Source organism: Macrosteles quadrilineatus, unplaced genomic scaffold, assembly GCF_028750875.1.
Source record: "Macrosteles quadrilineatus isolate MER2022 unplaced genomic scaffold, UCM_ALF_1.0 Scaffold_3__2_contigs__length_128488019, whole genome shotgun sequence".
Lineage (NCBI taxonomy): Eukaryota > Metazoa > Arthropoda > Insecta > Hemiptera > Cicadellidae > Macrosteles > Macrosteles quadrilineatus.
In genome coordinates, this window is record NW_026542596.1 from 126,895,272 (window position 1) to 126,917,639 (window position 22,368).

The 22,368-nt window shown below is 35.5% G+C and overlaps 3 protein-coding genes across 5 annotated transcripts in view; 2 read left to right on the forward strand and 1 right to left on the reverse strand.

Annotated features, from left to right (window-relative positions):
* LOC128991159 (DNA polymerase delta catalytic subunit-like) overlaps positions 1–11,456 on the forward strand; it is a 41,184-nt gene extending 29,728 nt beyond the window's left edge. For both annotated transcript variants that reach the window (XM_054413931.1, XM_054413934.1), the window contains 8 exons: positions 346–483; positions 974–1,146; positions 1,650–1,761; positions 4,298–4,441; positions 4,920–5,049; positions 6,008–6,191; positions 10,904–10,993; positions 11,347–11,456. In XM_054413931.1, the coding sequence (XP_054269906.1) occupies positions 346–483; positions 974–1,146; positions 1,650–1,761; positions 4,298–4,441; positions 4,920–5,049; positions 6,008–6,191; positions 10,904–10,993; positions 11,347–11,443 (1,068 nt within the window). In that variant the 3' untranslated portion in view covers positions 11,444–11,456. The remainder of the gene's footprint in view (positions 1–345; positions 484–973; positions 1,147–1,649; positions 1,762–4,297; positions 4,442–4,919; positions 5,050–6,007; positions 6,192–10,903; positions 10,994–11,346) is intronic.
* Positions 11,457–12,249: 793 nt separating this feature from the next.
* Positions 12,250–18,696, forward strand: LOC128990084 (uncharacterized). 2 transcript variants are annotated; one of them, XM_054412319.1, is made up of 7 exons: positions 12,250–12,363; positions 13,374–13,454; positions 13,984–14,049; positions 14,925–14,999; positions 15,776–15,823; positions 16,750–16,846; positions 17,749–18,696. In XM_054412319.1, exons 1-7 carry the CDS (start codon positions 12,282–12,284, stop codon positions 17,870–17,872), a joined length of 573 nt encoding a protein of 190 aa, XP_054268294.1. In that variant the 5' UTR covers positions 12,250–12,281; the 3' UTR covers positions 17,873–18,696. The 2 variants fall into 2 exon arrangements, with proteins under 2 accessions (XP_054268294.1, XP_054268295.1); XM_054412320.1 differs by having other exon boundaries at positions 18,247–18,696.
* On the reverse strand, positions 18,553–21,364 carry LOC128990083 (uncharacterized). The gene is made up of 2 exons (XM_054412318.1): positions 21,313–21,364; positions 18,553–19,575 (listed from the first exon to the last, which is right to left on the reverse strand). The coding sequence occupies exons 1-2, from the start codon at positions 21,349–21,351 to the stop codon at positions 18,685–18,687; spliced, it is 930 nt and encodes a 309-aa protein (XP_054268293.1). The 5' UTR covers positions 21,352–21,364; the 3' UTR covers positions 18,553–18,684.
* Between the last annotated feature and the right edge of the window lie 1,004 nt (positions 21,365–22,368).

Here is a 22,368-nt window from a genome sequence, read left to right on the forward strand (position 1 = left end):
AAGAAATATTTTTCAAGCACAAAATACTATAAGTGAAATGAACTCGACTCCTAGCTCACTCACTCGAATCCGCTCTTCTCCTTATAAAGTCTACTCAACAATTAATGGAACCTTTTTCCGTTAATTCACTACCACTAGTTTTTTAGAGCAATAGATCATAATAGAAGTGGTAGTGAAAAACTTAACCTAACAACCTAACCTAACTACATTCCACTAGTAGTTGTGAATTAACGGAAAAGGCCCAATTAATGTTCTGTTGAAATCATATAATATTCTTTTTGAGGTTAATATCAGCAATTTCTTACAAAACCGAAACTTTGATACAGAAAGAAACAATTTTTCCAGGTAATTTATGGAGACACAGACTCGGTGATGGTAAAGTTCGGCGTGAAGACGTTGGAAGAAGCGATGAAGTTGGGGCAAGAAGCAGCGGAGTATGTGTCCTCCAAGTTCATCAAGCCCATCAAACTGGAGTTTGAGAAGGTAACAGACAAATATTTTGGAATTAAGTATATTATTTTGAAAATGAATTATTTTTTTATTTGAATTTGCTCACCTAGAAACATTAAAAGTCTGGTGGCTTATAGATGTACAAAAAATGTTACATTACCTAACAATGACGTTTCCTTATATAAAATTTCCTCAGAGAGATTAGTGAGAAATGTTACCGTTTGATGTTGGTAAATGCTAGATGTAGATACCAATATCCAGATATAATTGTCAAATGATATATCTAGATATCAAATTTGCAATCTATTTATTGGCACGTCTAATGCATCTGCTAGATACCAATGTGCACATGTAATAGTCAGGGGCTAGTTTCCAATGTGTTTGATTAATTGTCAAGTATAGAAAATGTCGATCAATATTTAATTGTCACAGGCTGGATACCAATGTGAATACCGCAAGAAAACTATTTAATTCCAAAATTCATCAAGTTATAATTGCTAAGGCTGGCTTTATATTTGTTCAGGTGTACTTCCCGTACCTGTTGATAAACAAGAAGCGCTACGCAGGTCTGTACTTCACTCGCACAGACACGTATGACAAGATGGACTGTAAGGGTCTGGAGACAGTCAGGAGAGACAACTCCCCTCTCGTCTCCAACATGATCAACATGTGTCTGCAGAAACTGCTCATTGAAAGGTACTGGTCCATTGGTACACCTTATGTATCCTACAACTTTTCCTGTAAAATTAAATTTTTTTATTTTTTCATATTATTGTATGTTGTATGTTGTTGTCAATGATCCTATTTGCCGCTGTAACTCAAATGATCACAGCAAGATAGGTTTTAGCTCTTACGATTACGATAATACTGTTATAATTTCTCACAGTCACTAAAATATTACAAAATTCCTGTCCCGAGGACTTAAAACCACAACCAAAAAATTAAACATTTTTTTAAAATTTTGAAACTGTTAACATTGGCATATGCCCATTTAGATTCTGTTAAGTTGTCTGCCTTGAGCAAAAGTACATGGTTGTAACACAAGAAAATATCAGGTGTAACTAAAAATTTGAATCTAATACATTAAATCTAAAGATTAAAGTATTTATTGAGATTTGGTGGATTGGTTCAAGATTCATTGACGTATCACTACCACTATACTCAATTGCCAAATGGTTCTAACCGAGTGTGTGTTGTAGGAACCCTGATGGCGCAGTGGCGTACGCCAAACAGGTGATCAGTGATTTGCTCTGTAACCGTATAGACATTTCTCAACTGGTCATCACCAAAGAGCTCACCAAGCAAGACAAGGTAACAAGGATATCCATCTAAAATCTACAACTGTATACAAAGAATTTATTTCTAATAAAAAACGATAACTGTTTTCTAAAATTTATCCTTTATCACAGTACACGAGTTTACTCTATTAAATTTCATTGACCAAGCTACTTTCGCTACAGCAGACAGTTCTCGTTGTGTAGCTAACTTTTCAATTGATTTTAATTTTTACTATGGTCTTGGGTAATCCAAGTTCAGTTTAATGGGCTGTGGTTGAAAAGAGGATCACTGAACAGTATTAAAAGAAAAATGTGAATTCACATTATGATTAAATAATTCTATAATTAATTATTGTATACAGTGCATGGTGAGTCAGTGGCTCAGTAGTGCAACGCCGTTGTACCAAGGCATCAATGTTGGAGGTTTGCATTCCAATGCCGTCACTTACAATTTACCAGTGCAGTTTACTTGTACAGGTTCCCCTTTGCCTCCCTTAAAAAATCCATGAACAAACCTTGGATACCCATGTGTACAAGAAATTATAAGTTAAAAAGGCTGCCAACCTCTTTAGAAAAAGAAAAGAATTACTGTCTTTAACTTTGTGTAGTTTAATTGAAGTTAAAAGGAGAAAGCTAAACTTAACACAAATACCCCCGCCGGACCAAACCTGCCGTCTAAGCGAATTTCCATTTGGCTGAATTGATTTTCAATTGATCTATTTAAATAACATTAGGTTTAACGAGTACCTAGGTTTGCTGCTACAAGGAAACTAATAAAGTATGTGTTTTAAGTAAAATAATTATTGCTTAGTATAAAATGAATATATTGTTGCCAAGTTTGATCAAAAGATATCCATAAACAAGTCAACTACAACATTTTACAATATTCTCCATAAGAATAACATGGGAATTTTAAATTTACCATTTTTTTAGTTTTCTCCGTAACCAATAACCGTACAAAAACACTTTGATATACTGAATTGTTTGTTTTTTTAAGCTCTTTAAGAAAGTTTAGAGAAAAATTGGTAAATTTTGTGTTTTGAGGGCCAAAAGTGAGAAAAACCAATTTTTACCCCATAAAACCCTGTTCCCATGGTCCGATCATGCTGGATCGCGAATTCATTCAAGTTTATCCCGCCTTACACCTTCAAACCAAATTTCATCAAAATCGGATAAAAATTACTCAAGTTATCGTGTTCACGGACACATACATATATATTAGGGTTGGTCAAGTCTTGAAATTTCGGGAAATTTTCGGGAAATTTTAAATCTCGTTACACGAGATGAGATTTCTTTTTGGCCGAGATTTTTATCGAGACGAGAAAAAAAAAAAAAAAAAATTAAAAACGCCTGAAGAAAGTTACCAAGTTAGTTAGTTAGTTATTGCAATACCCGCAATACAGGAGCGTGTTGTAGTTGTGTTTCCTTTGCGAAGGTGTTCTTATTGAATTAATTCTTTAAATGTAAATATTACTTTAATTATTTTAATAATATTACTTTAATAACATTTGAGAAGTTTTGTTAAGTGTAAGCAGTGTGAGGAATGTTTTGTTACTATAAAAAGTCAAAATAAGTACCTAACTATTTTATAAAAATTAATATTGCTTTTATTTTATGATTTATTTTATTTTAGGATAAGTTGAACTCTATCCTAACTGATATCACTATGTTTCCTAATCGTAGGCATTTTTAATAAGTTAGGCGTAATTAATAAAAAAATGTTATGCTGACGTTTTTTAATAAAAGATTGTAAATATTCTTGCCTATTATCATTATTTTTGTATTTAAACAGTCATCTAACAATGTTACAAAATCAGGTAAAAATTTTGAACGTGCATTTCCTGTTGTGTATGAGAAGGGAAATCCCGTCTCGATCTCGTCTCGAAATTTTATGAGAAATAAAAAATCCCGTCTCGTCTCGTCTCGAACTAAAAATCCAATCTCGCCCATCCCTAATATATATATATACTAGCTGAACCCGGCAGACGTTGTCTTGCCTTTGACTATTTATAATACCGCGGTCTTTGCCCCGTTTAACTTCTTAATTTTCAAGATGATCTCGTTGGGTCGGAGCCGATTGGACGGATCACGAAATTGATGGTGTATAAACCTATTCCATGACATTCTACACGTATGTACCAAGTTTCGTGGCAATCGGTTCAGCGGTGTCTGAGTTTATCACTGCCAAACAAACAAACATTATTACAACATTAAGTACCCTTTTAAATTCATTAAACTTAGTTTCTTAATTAAAATGAATTTAAAAGGGTACTTATTAATAATTGGAAACATTATAGTTTCTTAATTAAAATGAATTTAAAAGGGTACTTAATGTTGTTATAATATATATACATATATACAAATTTGAACGAATGATGTTTTTGGCCTCTGGGGGGGACATCAAAATGAAAAAGTAAATCGGTCCTGGACCTAAGTCTTACCATGAGACCTACGGTAATAGCTACTTCCCTGTAGGGAAATTCGCTAACAATGGGGCAGGCTTCTTTAGAAGAAAGTAAATCATCTCCAAATGTCTTGTGCTTCATGTTTGAGATGTATGTGTGTTGTAGGATTACACAGCCAAGCAAGCTCATGTCGAGCTGGCCAACAAGATGAGAAAGAGAGACCCAGGTAATGCCCCCAAGCTGGGTGACCGAGTGCCTTACGTCATCGTAGCGGCCAGCAAAGGCACCCCGGCCTACCAGAAGGCTGAGGTGGGTACAAGAGGTTGAGTTTTTGTGTGCTTATACCAGTTGAATTTTTAATTAAGCTGTTTAAAACGTTTTCAATGGAAAGTGGACAAAACCCTTTGAAATATTTGTGGATATGTGGAACCCATCCCTCTCGCACCAGTGTTTGTATAAAAAATGCCAAAGTTATATTTAACCAAATGCTGGCATAGTGAGCTGATGTCCATTATTTGTTTCTGTTGAATACACAAACTTTTTAACCAAGCCAAACTGAAAAACAACTTGTAATAAACTGTAGCATATTTTATGTCACATAAACTATCTCATTAACGTAAACTACTTAAAAATGGGTAATTGAGTGTTTTCTTCACAGTGGGAGTTATATAGTCAAAGGTAATAGTCACTAAATATAGTTGTCAGATGTTCTGAAGTGTCTAGCTTGTTAAAATAAAACAATATAAGAAGTATATTCAGTATTCAATAACCCATGTCGTGTTTTCAGGATCCAATTTATGTATTAGAAAACAACATTCCCATAGACTGTACCTACTACTTGGAGAACCAACTGTCCAAACCTCTACTGAGGATCTTTTCACCCATTCTTGGCGATAAGGCTGAATCTATATTACTCCGTGAGTACACTCCTACACTGTTTCTCGTTTAAGCTTTAAAGGTGGCTCCAGACATGCGCCATTCGCCAAGCTCGTAATAATTGACGTTCGGCGATCTAGTTGTCTTGCTATTCGTCGATTAATGAGAGTAGACATCTACACACATGTTGTTTTCTAAGCAACTGTTTTTTTTTTTTTTGGGAATAACAAATATTTTTTCCCTTCGATGTGTGCAAAAATACCGACAATGAACAGGAATACACGGGCACGAATGTTTCTGTGTCTTGAGTCGCCTTAATATAGAATTAACCATTTGTTTACAAATATTTTGGAACCAATTCTAGTTATTCTTGTGTAAATGTCTAGCATATGGTACATAATCTCTAGTTCAGCCAATTTTACACAAACAGAAAATGTAAGATAAATGTTAATCACCTGATAGGGGTGTGCTGTTCCAGTGCTTAGGGCCAAGGACTTCTGCCTTGAAGATCTGGGTTAAAATCCATCTAATTGCCAACATCTTGTGTGATAGAATGAAATAGAATTTATTGTCGAGAACATGTAATAAACATAGTCATCAATTTAATAAATAGAGTTAATATATTAACTTCAAAGATCACAGTCAAAAAATGTTGTAAAGAAGAAATATCTACTACAAATAATTTATAAAAAGTTAACCATATAAATCATTATAAAATAATTAATCAGAATCCATATTATTTTTCACTTGTAGTTTATTAAACATTTTTATGCTTAGAATTCTGCAACTATTTTGCTCATTTTCCTAGCATACATTTAAAAACATTAAGGATAATGTTGTAACCTGGTGGATCAGTGACATTAAGTAGTGTTTTGACCTATTTAAAAAACAAAAACAAATATAGCTTGAGAGATCAGCAAACAGAACGTTCTTGTGCTGAAGGATTGGAGAACTCCTCTCCACTTAAAGCCATCTTGATGGTTAATTCACTTGATTTAGGTGGAGACCACACTCGCACCAAGGCGGTGGTGACTTCACGTGTTGGAGCTCTCTCTGCCTTCACCACCAAGAAGCAGACGTGTCTGGGATGCAAGGCAGTTCTGCCAACTGCACAAGAGAACCAGCCTCTGTGTCAGCATTGCCAACCCGACCAGGCCCGACTGTACATGCAGGAGCTGACCAAGTGAGTAGTCCACTATCACAACTGGTATTAGTCGGTAACAAAGATACAAAAGGCATCACTGTCCAATTCACACCTATCCTTCATTCATGATTGCAGGGTTACTTACCTGTCTCAATGTAACAGCAAACTAATCAAATTTGGGATGATTTTGGACTTTTTAAAATAGGTGGCGTTCGCAGAGGCATCCACAAAATTGAGCGGAGTCATCAAGGGTTCATATTATATTGTTTTTCTCATACTGCAGTAAAAACAGACGTTTTAATGCATGCGTTGCGGGTCTAAAGTAGCATTTTTACACTTTGGGGAGTAAAAATCGTTTTTAGCCTCCATGGAGTAAAAATCAGCTATTTTCAACTCAGTTGTAAATTTCTATTGTAAACGATTGCATATATCGAAATATGTATTGATTCGTGCTTCGTAATCATTTTAACCTACAGTCTACAGTCTCTTCCCATAGCATTTTAGCATTACAGATACATTAATCCATTCCCACACTCAACAGTGTTCACCTTTACTACTTCCTTCACCCCCCCCCCCTCCTACGTCGTGGACCTGTTTCCCTCTCTTCCCAAAACATTTTAGGATTGCAGATACATTAATGTAATTGCCAAAGACAGTTCCCACACTCTGCACTGCCAGCCTTTACTACTTCCTTCACCACTTCCTACGTCGTGGGGCCTGTTTCTTTCCCTTCTCATAGCATTTTAGGATTGAAGATACATTAATCTAACTGCCACAGATGGTTCTCACCCTATGCTCATACTTTACTACTTGTGGACCTTTTTTTTTTTTTTTTTTTTTTTAATAGAGGGTCAGGTTTCAAGTAACCATGGGATTGCATCGCAGCTAGAACAGCTCATTGTGCACCCTCATTCACAGGTCCTCATTCTTTGTCAAATATCCCAGGTCCTTTGTGAACCGTGAGATCCTTTTGACAATGGTGACCCGTTCTTCCCTTTGATCTCCAGTCGATAGGCCAAGGGATCTCATGCGCAGACCTTGTAGGGCTGGGCACATAAATATCACGTGGAATGCTGTCTCCTCCTCCTCCTCCACATTTCCTACATAAGAGGCTTTCAACTTGAATTCCCATCTTGTGTAAATGTCCACGGAATACCCAATGGCCGCTAATGGACTGTGTTTACATCACTTTCCATAGCATTTTAGTATTTTAGATACATTAATCTAATTGCCACAGACATTGCCCACACTCCGCACTGCTAGCCTTTACTACTTCTTTCACAATTTTCTATGTCGTGGGCATGCTTCCATCCCTTCTCATAGCATTTCAGCATTGCAGATACATTAATCTAACGGCTACAAACGGTTTCCAGTTCCCACACTCCACGCTGCTCACCTTACTACTTCCTTCACCTCTTCTTACGTCGCGGACCTGTTTCCCTCCCTTTCCATAGCATTTTAGGATTGTAGATACCTTAATCTAATCGTTATAAACAGTTCCCACACTCCGGACAACTCGCCTTTACTACTTCCTTCACCACTTCCTACGTCTTGGACCTGTTTCCCTCCCTTTCCATAGCATTGTAGGATTGCTGATACCTCTTAATCTAATCGTCATAAACAGTTTCCACACTCCGGACAGCTCGCCTTGACTACTTCCTTCACCACTTCCTACATCGCGGACCCGTTTTCCTCCCTACCCATTGAATTTTAGTAATGCAGATACCTTAATCTAATCGTCATAAACAGTTCCCACACTCCGGACAGCTCGTCAATTATTCATTTACCTCAACATGTTATTTAATTTAAACTGCATGCTCATCCAAGGACCAATCAGCACCCACAGTCGGGACCATGTAAGTTTGCAGTTGGTGGCAGCCAATCACAAGACAAGGCTAGTGCGACGTTGCCACATCGCTCGTTGACAACACTAATTAAAATATACTAAGCAATATTTTCAAATCAGCTGGTATTATTAGTTTTGGCAACACCGCATGGTTCTCATCGATTCATTCAAAACCATATGGTAAATAGGCTCCTCCCTCAACTGCAAACTTACGTAGTCCCGACTGTAAGCAATGCAGAGTTAATCCATATATAAAGCCCAAAGTACCCATGAACTTATGAGAAAACTACAAGTCACACCTACAAGGCGACCTATACTCGCCATTCGACCGCAAAGGGTTAAAAATGTGGCATTTTTATAAAGTGTTTTTATTTATAAATTATTTAACTTTAGGTATATGGAAAGCTCCCTTTAGAAAGGAATTACGGCAGCAATTCCCCAGCCTTCAGCAATTTCGCCAGCTTTTGGTCTTATTATAGGGCAATTTATGAAATAATGAATAGTTTTGCGCAAGGTTTCTCGCTATTTTAAGTATATGGTTTATGGGGGTGTGACTTGTAGTTTTCTCAAAAGTTCATGGGTACTTTGGGATTTATATGGATAACTCACAAACAATATTATACAAACATACAATATTATAAAACTAGGGATGGACGGGTCCCGAAATTTCGGGAATTTTTCGGGAAAAAAATATTCCCGATTATCGGGACGGGATTACATTTGACTCGGGAATTTTTCGGGACGGGATTTGGTCCGATCGTTGACGATTTTTCCACTTCGCGAGTGCCGAAAACGCCGTTATTGCGAGCGATAGGTCCGCGAACGCAGGAGACGAAGTCATTTCGACGATCGCGCCGTGACCGCGGAGTCATAACGACGATCGCGACGTAACCGCGGAGTCCTACCGACGATCGCGCCGTGACCGCGAGTCATGACGACGATCGCGCCGTGACCGCGGAGTCATGCTGACGATCGAGCCGTGATCGCGAGTCATACCGACGATCGAGCCGTGATCGCAAATCGTGACCGCGAGTCATACCGACGATCGCGCGTGACCGCGAATCATGACGACGATCGCACCGTGACCGCGGAGTCATGCTGACGATCGAGCCGTGATCGCGAGTCATACCGACGATCGCGCCGTGACCGCGAGTCATACCGACGATAACCCCGTGACCGCAGTCATACCGACGATCGCGCCGTGACCGCGAGTCATACCGACGATAACCCCGTGACCGCAGTCATACCGACGATCGCGCCGTGACCGCGAGTCATACCGACGATCGCGCCGTGACCGCGAGTCATACCGACGATCGCGCCGTGACCGCGAGTCATGACGACGATCGCGCCGTGACTGCGGAGTCATGCTGACGATCGAGCCGTGATCGCGAGTCATACCGACGATCATGCCGTGACCGCGAGTCATACCGACGATAGCCCCGTGACCGCGGAGTCATACCGACGATAACACCGTGACCGCGGAGTCATACCGACGATCGCGCGGTGACCGCGAGTCATACCGCCGATCGCGCCGTGATCGCGAGTCATGACGACGATCGCGCCGTGACCGTGAGTCATACAGACGATCACCCCGTGAGTCACAAGTTACTATAGGTACCTGCAAATTGTTACCCATTTTTTGGTTTTTATAGATCAGTGCCACAAAAGGTAAAAATTTATTTCGTATGTCTTTTTTGGTAACTGCAATACAGTACTTTCTTTTTATGCACAGAAAAAAATCCCGTCCCGTCCCGTCCCGAAAATCGGGAAGGAAATAAAAATCCCGTCCCGTCCCGTCCCGAACTAAAAATTCAATCCCGTCCATCCCTATATAAAACTGTGTGACATATAGTAATAGTTTCATAGCCATTATTTATAATAACACAGATGTATTTATGACAATAAATATTATTTTAATTTTAGCGAATTTCCCTATAGGGATGTAGCAAACCTGCAGACTTAGCGAATTTCCATCTGCCTGATTGGATTTAAACTAAAATGTCCCCTAAAAATATCACATTTATTCCCTATTTAAACAGAATAAGTTTAATGAGTACTTAGGTTTGCTGCAACAGGGAGGGTAAAAAAGTTTTTTTTTTAATGTAAAATATTAAAAGGTACTGTGGTTTAGTAAGAAATTAATGTATTTTCCAAATTTGATCAAAATATGTTCATAAACAAGCAAACTACAACAGTTGACTTATTCTCCATAAGAATAACATAGGAATTTTAAAATTACAATTTTTTTGAATTTTCTCCGTAACAATTAGGCGCATAATAACGCTTCAATATAATAAATTATTTGTTTTTTTAAGCTCTACAAAATGGTTTAAAAATAAATTGTGAAATTTTGTGTTTTTAGGGTCAAAAATGGGAAAAACCTATTTTTACCCCATAAAACCCCCCATAAACCCCCGTTCCCATAGTCCGATCATGCTGGTTCGCGAACTCATTCAAGTTTATCCCGCCTTACACCTTTAAACCAAATTTTATCAAAATCGGACAAAAATTACTCAAGTTATCGTGCGGATGGACACACACATATATATATATATATATATATATAAAAAAAAATTTGAACGAATGGTGTTTTTGGCCTCTGGGGACATCAAAATGAAAAAGTAAATCGGTCCCGGGCTTAGGTCTTACCATGAGACCTATTACCGTAGGTCTCATGGTAAGACCTAAGCCCGGTCATAGCCATTATTTATGATTTATGACAATAAATATTATTTTAATTTAATTTAATTGTATTAATACAGACATTAAAAGTGTTATACAAACCTTCCCCTATTTCAAGATATTGCATTTAAATTTGTTCATCGGACTTAGTACTATTATTTGGACATCGGTAAATTGTAATTCCCTTATCTAGTGTTTGAGAGTAATATGTTGTTTTATTTAGATTGCAAGAAATAGAAAATCGATTCTGTCGGCTTTGGACGGAATGCCAACGGTGCCAAGGCAGCTTGCACGAAGAGGTTCTTTGTACAAGGTGAATATGTTGATATTTTGATTTGCCAAGTTTTATAGGTGTAGCCGAATTATTGGTTTATGCCAAGAGCTGAAGTGGTTGTTATATTCGCCTGGTTATCAGAAGGTGAAATGATGAAACGATTTGGTGGGAAGTGTTAGTTTAATTCACAGGATGAAAATAACACATGCGAAAAGCTTATTTTAGTAGGTGAGTTGTGAAATAGAAATAGTCCTCACTTTACACTTTTGCTTCCTGTGACACTTGGCTAGATAACATCTAAAGTGAACACCGAGGACTTTTGTAAAAATGTAGATAATTATTGGTTAACTATTAGTACTTAGCCTTTATTGAATGTATGTATTATTCCTCAGCCGTGATTGTCCCATCTTCTACATGCGTAAGAAAGTCCAGATGGATCTATCTACACAAGACAAAGCTTTGCAGCGATTTGGCAACCCTACCTGGTGATCACCAATGGCCTTTCTTTTTTTGTATTATAAAGTTGTTTTTATGATAAATTATAAGTTTTTAGTAAATAGATAAATGTTTTTATTTATAATAGACTTTTACTTTCCTGTGTTTTCCTTTTTCGGACGTTTTATTGTTGGCCACTGATTTAGGTTGATGAATTATTAAAGTATTAACTATTATTATTGATGAATTATTAAATGGTTTAAGAAATATAAGAACATAAATGTTAGTTATTTTATGAACTGAAATTGCATTGAGACATACCATTCATTGCTCTGAACCTGAAGTATAAAAATAAGAAGTAATTGTACCTGGTGTTATGGGACATGTTAGTCTAACGCTATGTAAGAGGTATACAGTTCACAAGTTTAACAGAAATCAGAAATCCATTATTGTCCTTGAGAAAAACAATCTTGCAATAGACATGGTCACATATTAAACAGTTTAACCACCAGTTTTAAACAGAATCATCAACTGTTTTTAAAAGGTAAATGTTTAAAAAATTTTTAATATATATTTGAGAAAGAGCAATGTGCCTGGCCGAACCAGTAAAATATATATTTAGTAGCTACTCTATTGGTCAAATAGAACTACAGTACAATGTGTATGTTAGTATCACTTTAAAAATACAATTCAAAATTTAAGTTTAATCTTTTTCCATTCAAAATTTTTATCTCTGAATGCTGTCAAGAACAAACAGTCAATTTGCCAAAAATACTCGGTAAGAAGTGAAAGCGCAGCTGTCTCTGACAGTCTCATTGCTGTGGGTTTAATGAGGGGGTGGTTTGACAAGATAAATGAAGCGTCGTCTGCTGTCAGAGTCTCAGTCATTGTCATGCCTACCTCACTGTCCTGGCTACTGCTGCCGGCTGCTGTCTCCCTGGCTATGGCTCAGGACGGCTACAATCTGTATAAAGGTAGTTGAATTTTATACTTTAAACTACTTACAATAATTTTTTTCAACACTAGTTTTTTTTGTTTTTTCAGTACTGTTCTGTACAAAATGGTTGTAAGTATACAAAAAATATCCCCTCAACTTGATATAGGCCTGATTACAAAAAAACTATGAACTTAACAATTCGGTAAATAAAAAAAAAGAGTTAATCAAAATTAAAATTAATGTTCTTGCTTGAATACTGTTTGTCTAAAAACCCATTCATCTAATTATAAAAAGTGTCCAATGCCATATTTTACAAAGTAAGTTTCTGTATATTAAAGTAGTATTATTATAACATCTTTTAGTTGATGGTAAATTTTTGCATGTAACTTCTAATATATACAGGGTATCCCAAAAGTAAGTACAACAAACTCATAATTTTATGGGTAAAAATAAAACAAAAATCAAGAATACCATAAAAAACACCTCGTTAGCAAGATATCACCAATTTAGTTTTTTGTTTCGGTATTTTTATCTTTAAGATTATTAAAAATATCTTTGACAATTGGTATACAAGTTAAATTGGTAATATGCTATTTGTATAAAATAATCATAAAAAAAAATATTTGTTGGCTTAAAAATGGCAGCCGTTAAAATTTTTATGACTTAAGCCTAAATTTAAAAAATGGCTAATTTCATGGAAAAATATTATCAAAATATATCAAGAGTACACTTTATCTAAAATGTTGTATCAAACAACACCAAATAAAAAAAGGTCAAATAACAAATAGTTGAAATATCATAATTTTTAGTTGCAAGATAAGGCCAAGCTGGAGTGCACCTCATTTTACCTAGCACAGCATTCCACTATCCTTGACCATTGGTATAAAAATGGTTTGGGTTTGAAACAGCTGATTATATTCGGTAACAAAGTATGTTATTCTCATTTATTACATACTTAGGCTGCATTCAAATTCAGCTGTAAATACGTAGAAAAAGTAGATGACTGTTTAAGTAATTCTACAAGATAAAAGAGTTTAAAATTTTCAGACATTCAACGAGGTAAAGTGGATGAACTGGAGCGGTTTATTACTGATGAAAACTACCAGATAGACCACACAGCATTGACATGTGAGTGCTTGACTTGATACACAAGAAACTGTGCTTTCAGCTAATTATTACATTGTTAAACCCAGCCTTGAACGTTACATTTGCTGATTGTTCTAGGATTATTGCAATATTATAACTAGTTTTCTAAGTTTTATTTATGTTTGTACGATGTTGTACATTGACAAAACACCAGTTGCTACTTTCAACCTGTTAATATTCTAGTAAAAACATTAATACTAAACATTTAAGCCAAATGCTAAACTAGAACTAGTGGTATACTACCTAGCTTATAACACATTCGGTGCGGTAAAAATATCAGTGGGTACTTCCCCAGGCCTGAAAATATTTTTAAAATCTTAGCTAGCAACGCACACGCAATAACTTCCGTCTACTCCTTAAGGCCGTGCGAAAGACCGGGCCGGCCTGCACGCAAGTTTCACGGCCGGTCCTCGGTGACCAGCCTGCACTCAACATGTTTAGTTTGTAATGATGACATTTATTAACAAGTTAAATCAATCTAATCTAATTTTATTTGTAATATTTGATGCAGGGCCTTCAGCTGGTGCCCGTCTTCAGAACCCAAACAGCGCAAAAAGGACGATGAACAAATTCAAAAGTTAGTATTTAGTATAAAATATTACGATTTATCTCCACACAAATTTTGTTGAATTTTAATAATATCTGTAGCCCTACTTTTATAACACTTGATTTTGGATTTCTCTCTTTGGATGTTTCATTAGAGTTTTAATTGTTTTAAATATTTTAATTCTATCAATTCCCTAAAATTATACTTAATGTAAATTTGTTGTAACATCCCACCATTTTCTTAGTTTTGGATTATGTTGGCATCCTTATTGTAACATTTAACCAGCTGTTTGACGAGCCAAGTGAAATTGCAATAACTTTTTTTCAAACAAATTTGTTACTGCTGAGAGTTTGTTCTATAATGGAAGGCCACAACCTCAAGAGCTAGCAGTTTTGTTTGGACTTATAAACTGTTTTTTGACTGTGTAGTTTTTGGATTAGCATTTTATTGGTGAGTGTTTCATGGCGAGAGTAATACATGTGATCACCAGCCATAATTCATCTAATGATTCACAATAACAGTGACAGTAAACACAATCCAACAGTCATAATATACACTTTTTCCAAAGATAGGCAAGAGCGTTCTTAAAATTAACAATTCACATCAAAGTTATATGACAAATATATATACAGGTATATTAATATATATATATGTATAAGATATATATATGTATATATATACAAATGTATATCATGCCACGGCGTGGTGCTAAGAAAATGTTCTCACTAAATTGAGCCTGCCAGCTGTGCTGCCTTCTGCCCACACATCCGCATTAGCTTCTTATGCTACTGTGCATCTTAATGTTTGGGTTTTCACTTGTGCAACGGACTTTAATATATTCTAAACAGTTTCTAGTGCAATTGGTAATTATTTATCATCACAAACCTAATATTATATTATTTCAGATTTTAAGCTACAAAAACCAGTTGGAGACGAAGACTCAGAGGAAGAGGAGTCCACTTTTAGTGGCTCTGAAGAAGGTATATATTACAGTATTAAAAATAATGAGTCAGCTATAAAAACTATTATTTGATGTAAAAACACTTCTTAGATTGTTGACATATAATTCTTACGATATTACATATGCAAAGCAGCAAACAAATGTGATAGTCAGACTATGTTTTTCGCTTACATTACTTCACAGTATTTATTTCAGTAATATACTCCTGATTAAAATGTCTTAAGGATGAGTTCAATGGTAAAACATTTAATATTTCTCTTCCAAAATTCACTTAATCCAATGAGTTTACTTATGAAGTAATCATAATGATGAACCTTCTATTCAGAAAGTACATCAACAACCTTTTTATTTTACGGAAATGCCTCCTTTGTATTAAATGCTTATTGTCAATTTCCCATATCGCAAGACTCAAGAGTCGTGTTAAATTATTAACCTGGAACTGCCAAGGTTAGCCTAGAATATCTAGGTTAAAGGAAATCTCAGATGAATTCCATAAACTCATGTCCATATTCACCAAGACAAAGAGAAATTGAAGAATGTAGCTAAACCCGAAGTGGTAGCAATAAATTTAGATGTTCAGCTGTTCTGTTAGCAATGCTTAGCCAACTGGAAATTTTACTCAAAAGAGTTTCCATAATCTATCGGACGTTTTCATCTCAAGAAAACAGTCAGTAAAAAATGTGTGACTCTCATCAGGGGTAATTTCAACTATCTTGTTGCTTTTATGACACAAAAATACAGTGTGTCATCAAATGAAATGTTTCGACACAAATAATTACCATGAAAGGTTTCCAGGTGAAGACGACCAATCCAGCTCAAGAATATTGATTCCGAGAACTCATGGTGAGTTTAGTCATTATTTGCATTTTACAAGTCATATTTTACATAACTTGTGTGTACAATATGATCTCCATGTTGATGGTCTGGTTACTTTGCTCTGATGTTGACTGAAGGTTTATTTAAATTTAGGGTGAATGTTTGTGCGGTTTGAGTTACGATTTCAGAGGGCAGGCAGTAATGCACAAGAAGCTGTTATACAGTAAAGTGTCGATTATCCTACCTGAACTGGCCACAGTAAGGTCGGATAACACAGATAATTATAAAAATGTTAACGCTGGCGCTGTGAGGATGAGTTGACGATTGCGTTGCGAGCGTTGGTCATGTTGACAATTGTGTCTTGATCGAGGGAGAGTTTAAAAAAAATTTGGTTGAGATAATAAAAAATCGCAATGAAAATTTGGGAAAAAATTGTCATTTTTATTTGAGAAATGAGGTGACACCATGACATTGCAGAGGAGGTTAACTCGGATGGTCTGATAACTGTGACTACTGTATTTGATTTAAATACTTTTTAATCAGGAACCATTACATGAAATGAAGTAAACCGCAAAATGCACTCTATGCTCAGAAGCATACCTTAAACTTCAAATTAATTCGTCTTTGGCTATTATTTAAAGATGAGGAAAATATTAAAATCTTGCTACTAAAAGGAGAAATAACTGCCATAAATTACTCTTAAGGCTAGATGGTGTTTATTTCAAGCAATAAAACGTTCTATGTCAGGAGAAAATAATGTAGTAAATACAGAAAATGGCTAGTTTATGCAAGAAAAAAACGGTAAGATTATGTAAGATGTGTTTATTATGTAAAGTTAAAATATTATACATATTCTATATTATAAATTAAGATCTGGAATTGATGTTTGTAGTTTGCAACAACTTTTTTTTTAGATTAAAAACTACAAAGATAAATGTTTGTAAAAATTGCAGGGATGCTAAGAGGAAACCCATTTGAGCAAAAAAGAGGCTTCTTGTGGAAGGGACAGATGGCTTCATCAGCAGCTTCAGCAAAAGAAGTTCTTAACAGGTAAAAGACAGACACTATGTAAATCTACAACTAATGCGTAGGGTTTATTTTTACACATTTGCTGCTACAGACGTTCCGGAACATCAGCGGCGCCAGGAGTTAGGAACGTTCCAGAACGTCACCGTTTATTGTTGTTTAACGTTTCCTTGGATCAGCCAGCTCGTCACGAGCGTCCTATATTTCTTTGCGTGGGGACGTACTTTTCTAACAATAAAAAATATAGTTTCCCAAAATCACCACCAGGGTCGTTTAGATCAGGGCTTTGTCCCACCTCTTTCCTGCTAGATAGCGACACTACTTTACCGACTGCAGCCTGGGTAGTGCTGTTATCTATCAGAATCACTTAGTACTAAGTCCAAAGCCAGTTTTATTGTAGAACTCTGCTATCCAGTATAACTACGGTTGTTTTTACTATAATTCAGTGATCAGCGGCAATGTTACGCAGTGGCGAGCGCTAGTTCAGCTCCTGGCGCCGTCCCGGCATCTAGCGGTCAGCAGCGAACGTGTTAAAAGATTTTATTCACTATGAATGTCCTAACACAGTGATCATTTTAAACACTAGGTCAGTACCGAAATTTGTGTGTTAGTATTTCATATATATACCAGGCAATATTTCCTACAACAGAATTTCTCAGCTCATCCTACATGTAACATTTCAAACGTGTTTTGATCACATTTATGTATTTTTACTTACAGTTTGAAATGCAAAAATTACCAATGCAGGTAAATTTCTTTGAAGGTATTACTTTTGAATATTTGACATAATAATCATTAACTCTAAAAATTGATCAAATTTGTTACCAATTAAACAAATAATTGGTGTTTGCATATGTGATGATTTTATTACTTTTACTATTTTATTACACTTGGTAAAATGGAATGTAATAACTTTATTTTTTCAGGGATATTTTTTTAGTGAGAGCAGGCAAGTACCTCTCAATTGCTGCAGCTAAACCATTCCTATTGTCATTAGAAAAATGCAAAATATTAAGAAGTGACTTCAGAGAATACTACCAATGTGGATAAAAAATAAATTGTTGCCAAAACTGTGCTTCTTCTTTTGAAAATGAGTGTAGATAAATATAAAAAAAAACATTTGCCAACACACTTTCTGGTCAATACAATAGAACCTCCCATATCTAACTTAGACATTATTGACTTCATCTTTCTGTTTCAAACCTACACCCACGTTTCTACTTGCATTTGCTGGGCAAGTCTCTGAATAGAGAAACCTTTGTTACCACATTTTTTTAAATTCATTTTAGGGGTTTTACAACCAAATTCGACCATTCTCTCGCTTTAAATTTGTTTATCGATCATCTGGTTCTTGTTTTTTGGCCCCGCTTTTATTTTTTGTACGTTTCTTTCTTATCTTTGACTATAACATATCTTTGTTGCAGTCACACACTCAACAGATATGAGGGGTTCAACTAATAATGAATATCTTTCCTGAGGAAAAATAATAATTTATAATATATTAAAAAATTACATGTCAAATAGTTCTTAGGTATTTAAAAATAAACTATTTATTCATGTTTCTGACTAAGATAGTGTATACAAGAAAATGTATATTTATATTAATAACCTATATTATAGCTCAACAATTTCTGTATGAGAGAGTTTCTACCTATTCTGTTTAATCACTTTAAATTATTTTAATAGTTAGTACAAAGTAAATAAAATAAATGGAAATAAAACTCCAGGGGTACATGTTGTATGGTTAGATTTTACTAGTATCAGCCAACAATTCCAAGACCCCATACACTTGTTTTACAGTCCAAGGCTCTCTAAACTAAGCTATTTATTGAATGTAATAAATTTTAAATTACAGAATAAATTTACGGATTGTTGAATAATTCTGGTAATTCTTGATTTTCCATTACAATACCTAATTCGCTAAAGAGATGGTCAGGATCGTCAATGCCATTAAAAAAATTGTCAACCTCCTCATTTGTAAGAATGGAATCGTCTTCTAATTCAATCCACAAATCTATTTCCATTTCCTCTTCATTCATGGGCTCAGGTTCTGGTTCATTATTGTCGGTTCCAACTACTTCTGGCAAAACAATTTCATCCTTTGGAGGTTTTTGTTTTGGCTCTCTTTTTTTGTACTTTTTCCTAACAAGTTTTCGTTTTACGTACTTCCGTTTGGGTTTTAGAGGTAATTCGTTTTTGTCTACCTTTGGCTTTTTATTCTTTGTGTTACCACATTCTATCTTATTCGATGTTTCTCCTGCTTCAGTGGATTCATCGGGCAACTCAGTTTTTGGTTGAGTAATATTAGAGATATCTAAATCATTTTCCACTTTTATATCTTCTACACGGACAGGCAAGGCACACATTAGGGAAGTATTAGGGGTATTTTGAACATTCACTCCTAAAGTACTTTCTTTATGTTTCCTTTTGGTGTATTTCCGTTTTACCCTTTGTACTTGTACAGAAGGAACTTCTTTGGACTTTACCTCTGGACCAATATCAATAACTAGTCCAGAATCACAACTATCTTCTACTTCAGTTTTAATAACAGTTTTTATCATTTTGACATTACTATCAGGTTTAACTTTTTTATCCTCAGGATTCTTTTTTCGTCTTCTTTTAAAACCAGTTGCCCTTGATCCACTAGGGTTAAAGATGTTGACCATACATGGACTTGGATTGTCAACTTGTGAAGGGTCCAACTGTGGATTTACCATCAAGCTTGATACATGCGGTGAAAACTTTCCTAGCACCTACGATGAGAGTGTTAATATTAGATCATTTGACAGATTAATGATACTGTATTTAATTAAATGAAACAAAATGAACTATAGATGAATATTTTACTACAGAGGATTGAATTAAGGTAAAAATCAATTTCATTTGCTATGATTAGATCCCGTTACTTTACCTGTATGAAAAATATAATCTCTAATAAGAATTATAATTTCATTACTATGCCCAAAATTTTGGTGGGGCAAAAAAATGTGTACTTAATTTTCTGCAAATGTAAGCTTTTTGACCATAATTTTCTTTTGGTATGTTATTTAAACAAATTTATACCTTTCTATTCTTTCCTCTTTTTAGTACAATTTTTATCTGCTTATTGAGTAGCTGAGTGGTTGTAGTACTCTACTCACTTAACAATCAATTATGGTGCCGGATCGATCCTGAAAAAAGTTAGTAGCTTTTTGATGGTTTTAAAGTCGAAACTTAACCCAGCTGTCATCGGGCTTTTTAATAAATTATTAGGCCTAAATGAAACAGCTTAGTCAGTAACCAAGCTACACAGATCATCTCACGCCATCATACTCATATTTGGGTAAAAATAAGCACCTATGTCACGTCCCCATCTCAGAATTGATAATGATAACATCGATCTTACCAAGTTTTCTTATGGCTAGGGAGTTTTGGGATAAGTTATGCATTTACAAAGGTAAATCTTATCTAATCTAACAGAGAACCTTTCCCTCACCAACTGATGTTATATCTTATAATATTTTTTAATTGTTTGAAACTGTCCATCTCATTTTCGGTCATGTAGCTCTCAAATGGCAATGGCTAAATACACAGCTAGTCCTTGGCAGTAACAAAACTAAATGCTTCTAAATTTTTCTACATCAATCTTTTACTCACATTCAGTATAAAATGAGCCTCTTATCCCTATTCGAAAGTATGCAATTGAATGATAGCGACACTAGTTATTTGTGTAACTAGCGGGCGAAGTAGCACTTTGCTGCAAATAATTACGCACGAGCCGTAGGTGAGTGTGGAAAGTTTCTCGAGTGCAGCAAAGGCATTTTGCACTCGTGTTACACATTATATTTTTCCTACAGTTACTAAAAAGCATATAAATAATAGTCTTTCAAACATTGTATAACTATAGAGATGAATAGAATATAACTGGACTCACTACTCTCTGGTTGAACATAAAAAAGTGCCATTAAGATGGCCGCTTGCTGTGTTTTGTTGGTCACACTGTCTCGGTTGGTTGGACTTGTCAAAAATAACCCCATCTGATTGGTTCGAATTTGTCAGCTATCCAACCAACCGATCAAAGGCCAACATAACAACACAAATAACTGGAAAAAAAAACAGCAAAACAGTGTACGCTTTTTAAACACAGAGTGGCGACTCCAGTTGTAATTATAGCTCAGTGTGTACAACACGTGTTTAGGTTAGGTTAAATCTAAACATTGAACAAAATGGGAAAACGCTGCACCAGCTGATCGTAGTTGTACTATCTTTAAGTGTTGCCAACTTATTTTCAAGCGTACACATATTACGTGCCTAATAAAAGCACACTGTTTTGTGTTGTTTTGGTTGGAATACTGGTGTGCGGCAAAAGTAAGTATATGCAGCAATTATCAACTTTCTGTACTATAATCAGTGCAAGAAAGGCCACCTTCAGGTGAACTTTTTGTCAGGTAACTGTAGGAAAAATAAACTGTATAAATTGTACTTAACCACAGACAAGGAATTCACCTAACCTGAGAGATGAAAAACTTTTTCTGCACGGCCGGAAGCATCTCCCAGGCTGCGTCGGTGTTGACCTTGATCTGATTCTTGTTCACATCAGGGTTGAGCCAATGCATCAACGTTCGGTTCCTCTTGCTAAACAATGTCTTTGCTGCTCGAGTGACCTCATCTTGTATCATGTTGTCAGTCATTGTCGTGTAAATCTGAAATGGGGAAATTAAAACTTTAAGGAATTATCATTTTGAAAATACTGTTTGAATATTTTTGGGTAGCCTACAAATGAAGATTTGAAACTTTACCCCGATGTATTTTATCATCTGGTTATTCCCTGATACACTGAGTAACCACGTGCATTTTGTAACTCAGCTTAAAATGAAGGTTTAATCCTATACATCAATTCTGTACCAAGTTGTTGTTGGTCATTACAATACTAATTAGTAATGCTTTCAACAGATCAACTTTAGACACTAACATTACCTGTGATGGATAATTTCTGTTAAACAAAATAAAAACATGTAATACGTGTAATAGCTTTAAATACTTGGATGCAAAAAACACTTCCTAATTTAAGAGGAAACTGGTATTAAGTTATTAAATAAAACCCCAAAGAAAACTAAATCTGTGTCATTATAGGAAGTATTTATCCTACAGAATCTACAAAGTGATATTAATATTGTATTCAAATGTTGATATTTTTACTATTTAAAACCAAACTAAATGTTTTGGCAAACAATAATATTCGAGGGCTATTCAGAAAATATAGAACGTTTTAGGATTAAACTAAACGTTTGTGCAAGGAAAGAGTATCACTGTATCATTTTTTCATTGTGTTTTTTGTTATTTGTTTGTTTTCTACACTAATGACATTTTTCGAATGTTTTTGAAATGTAATGGCCCAAACCCTGGTCTTGTTACTATCTAACATCGACTTTTTTGTTAGATAACATCTAATTCATAGCTCGATGACAAATGGCATATGGGTCAGGAAACACCCTATCTTGGAATCGAACCAGCGACCTTCAGATTTCCTTTTATATCACCTCTCGGCTACCCAGACAATTAATAAT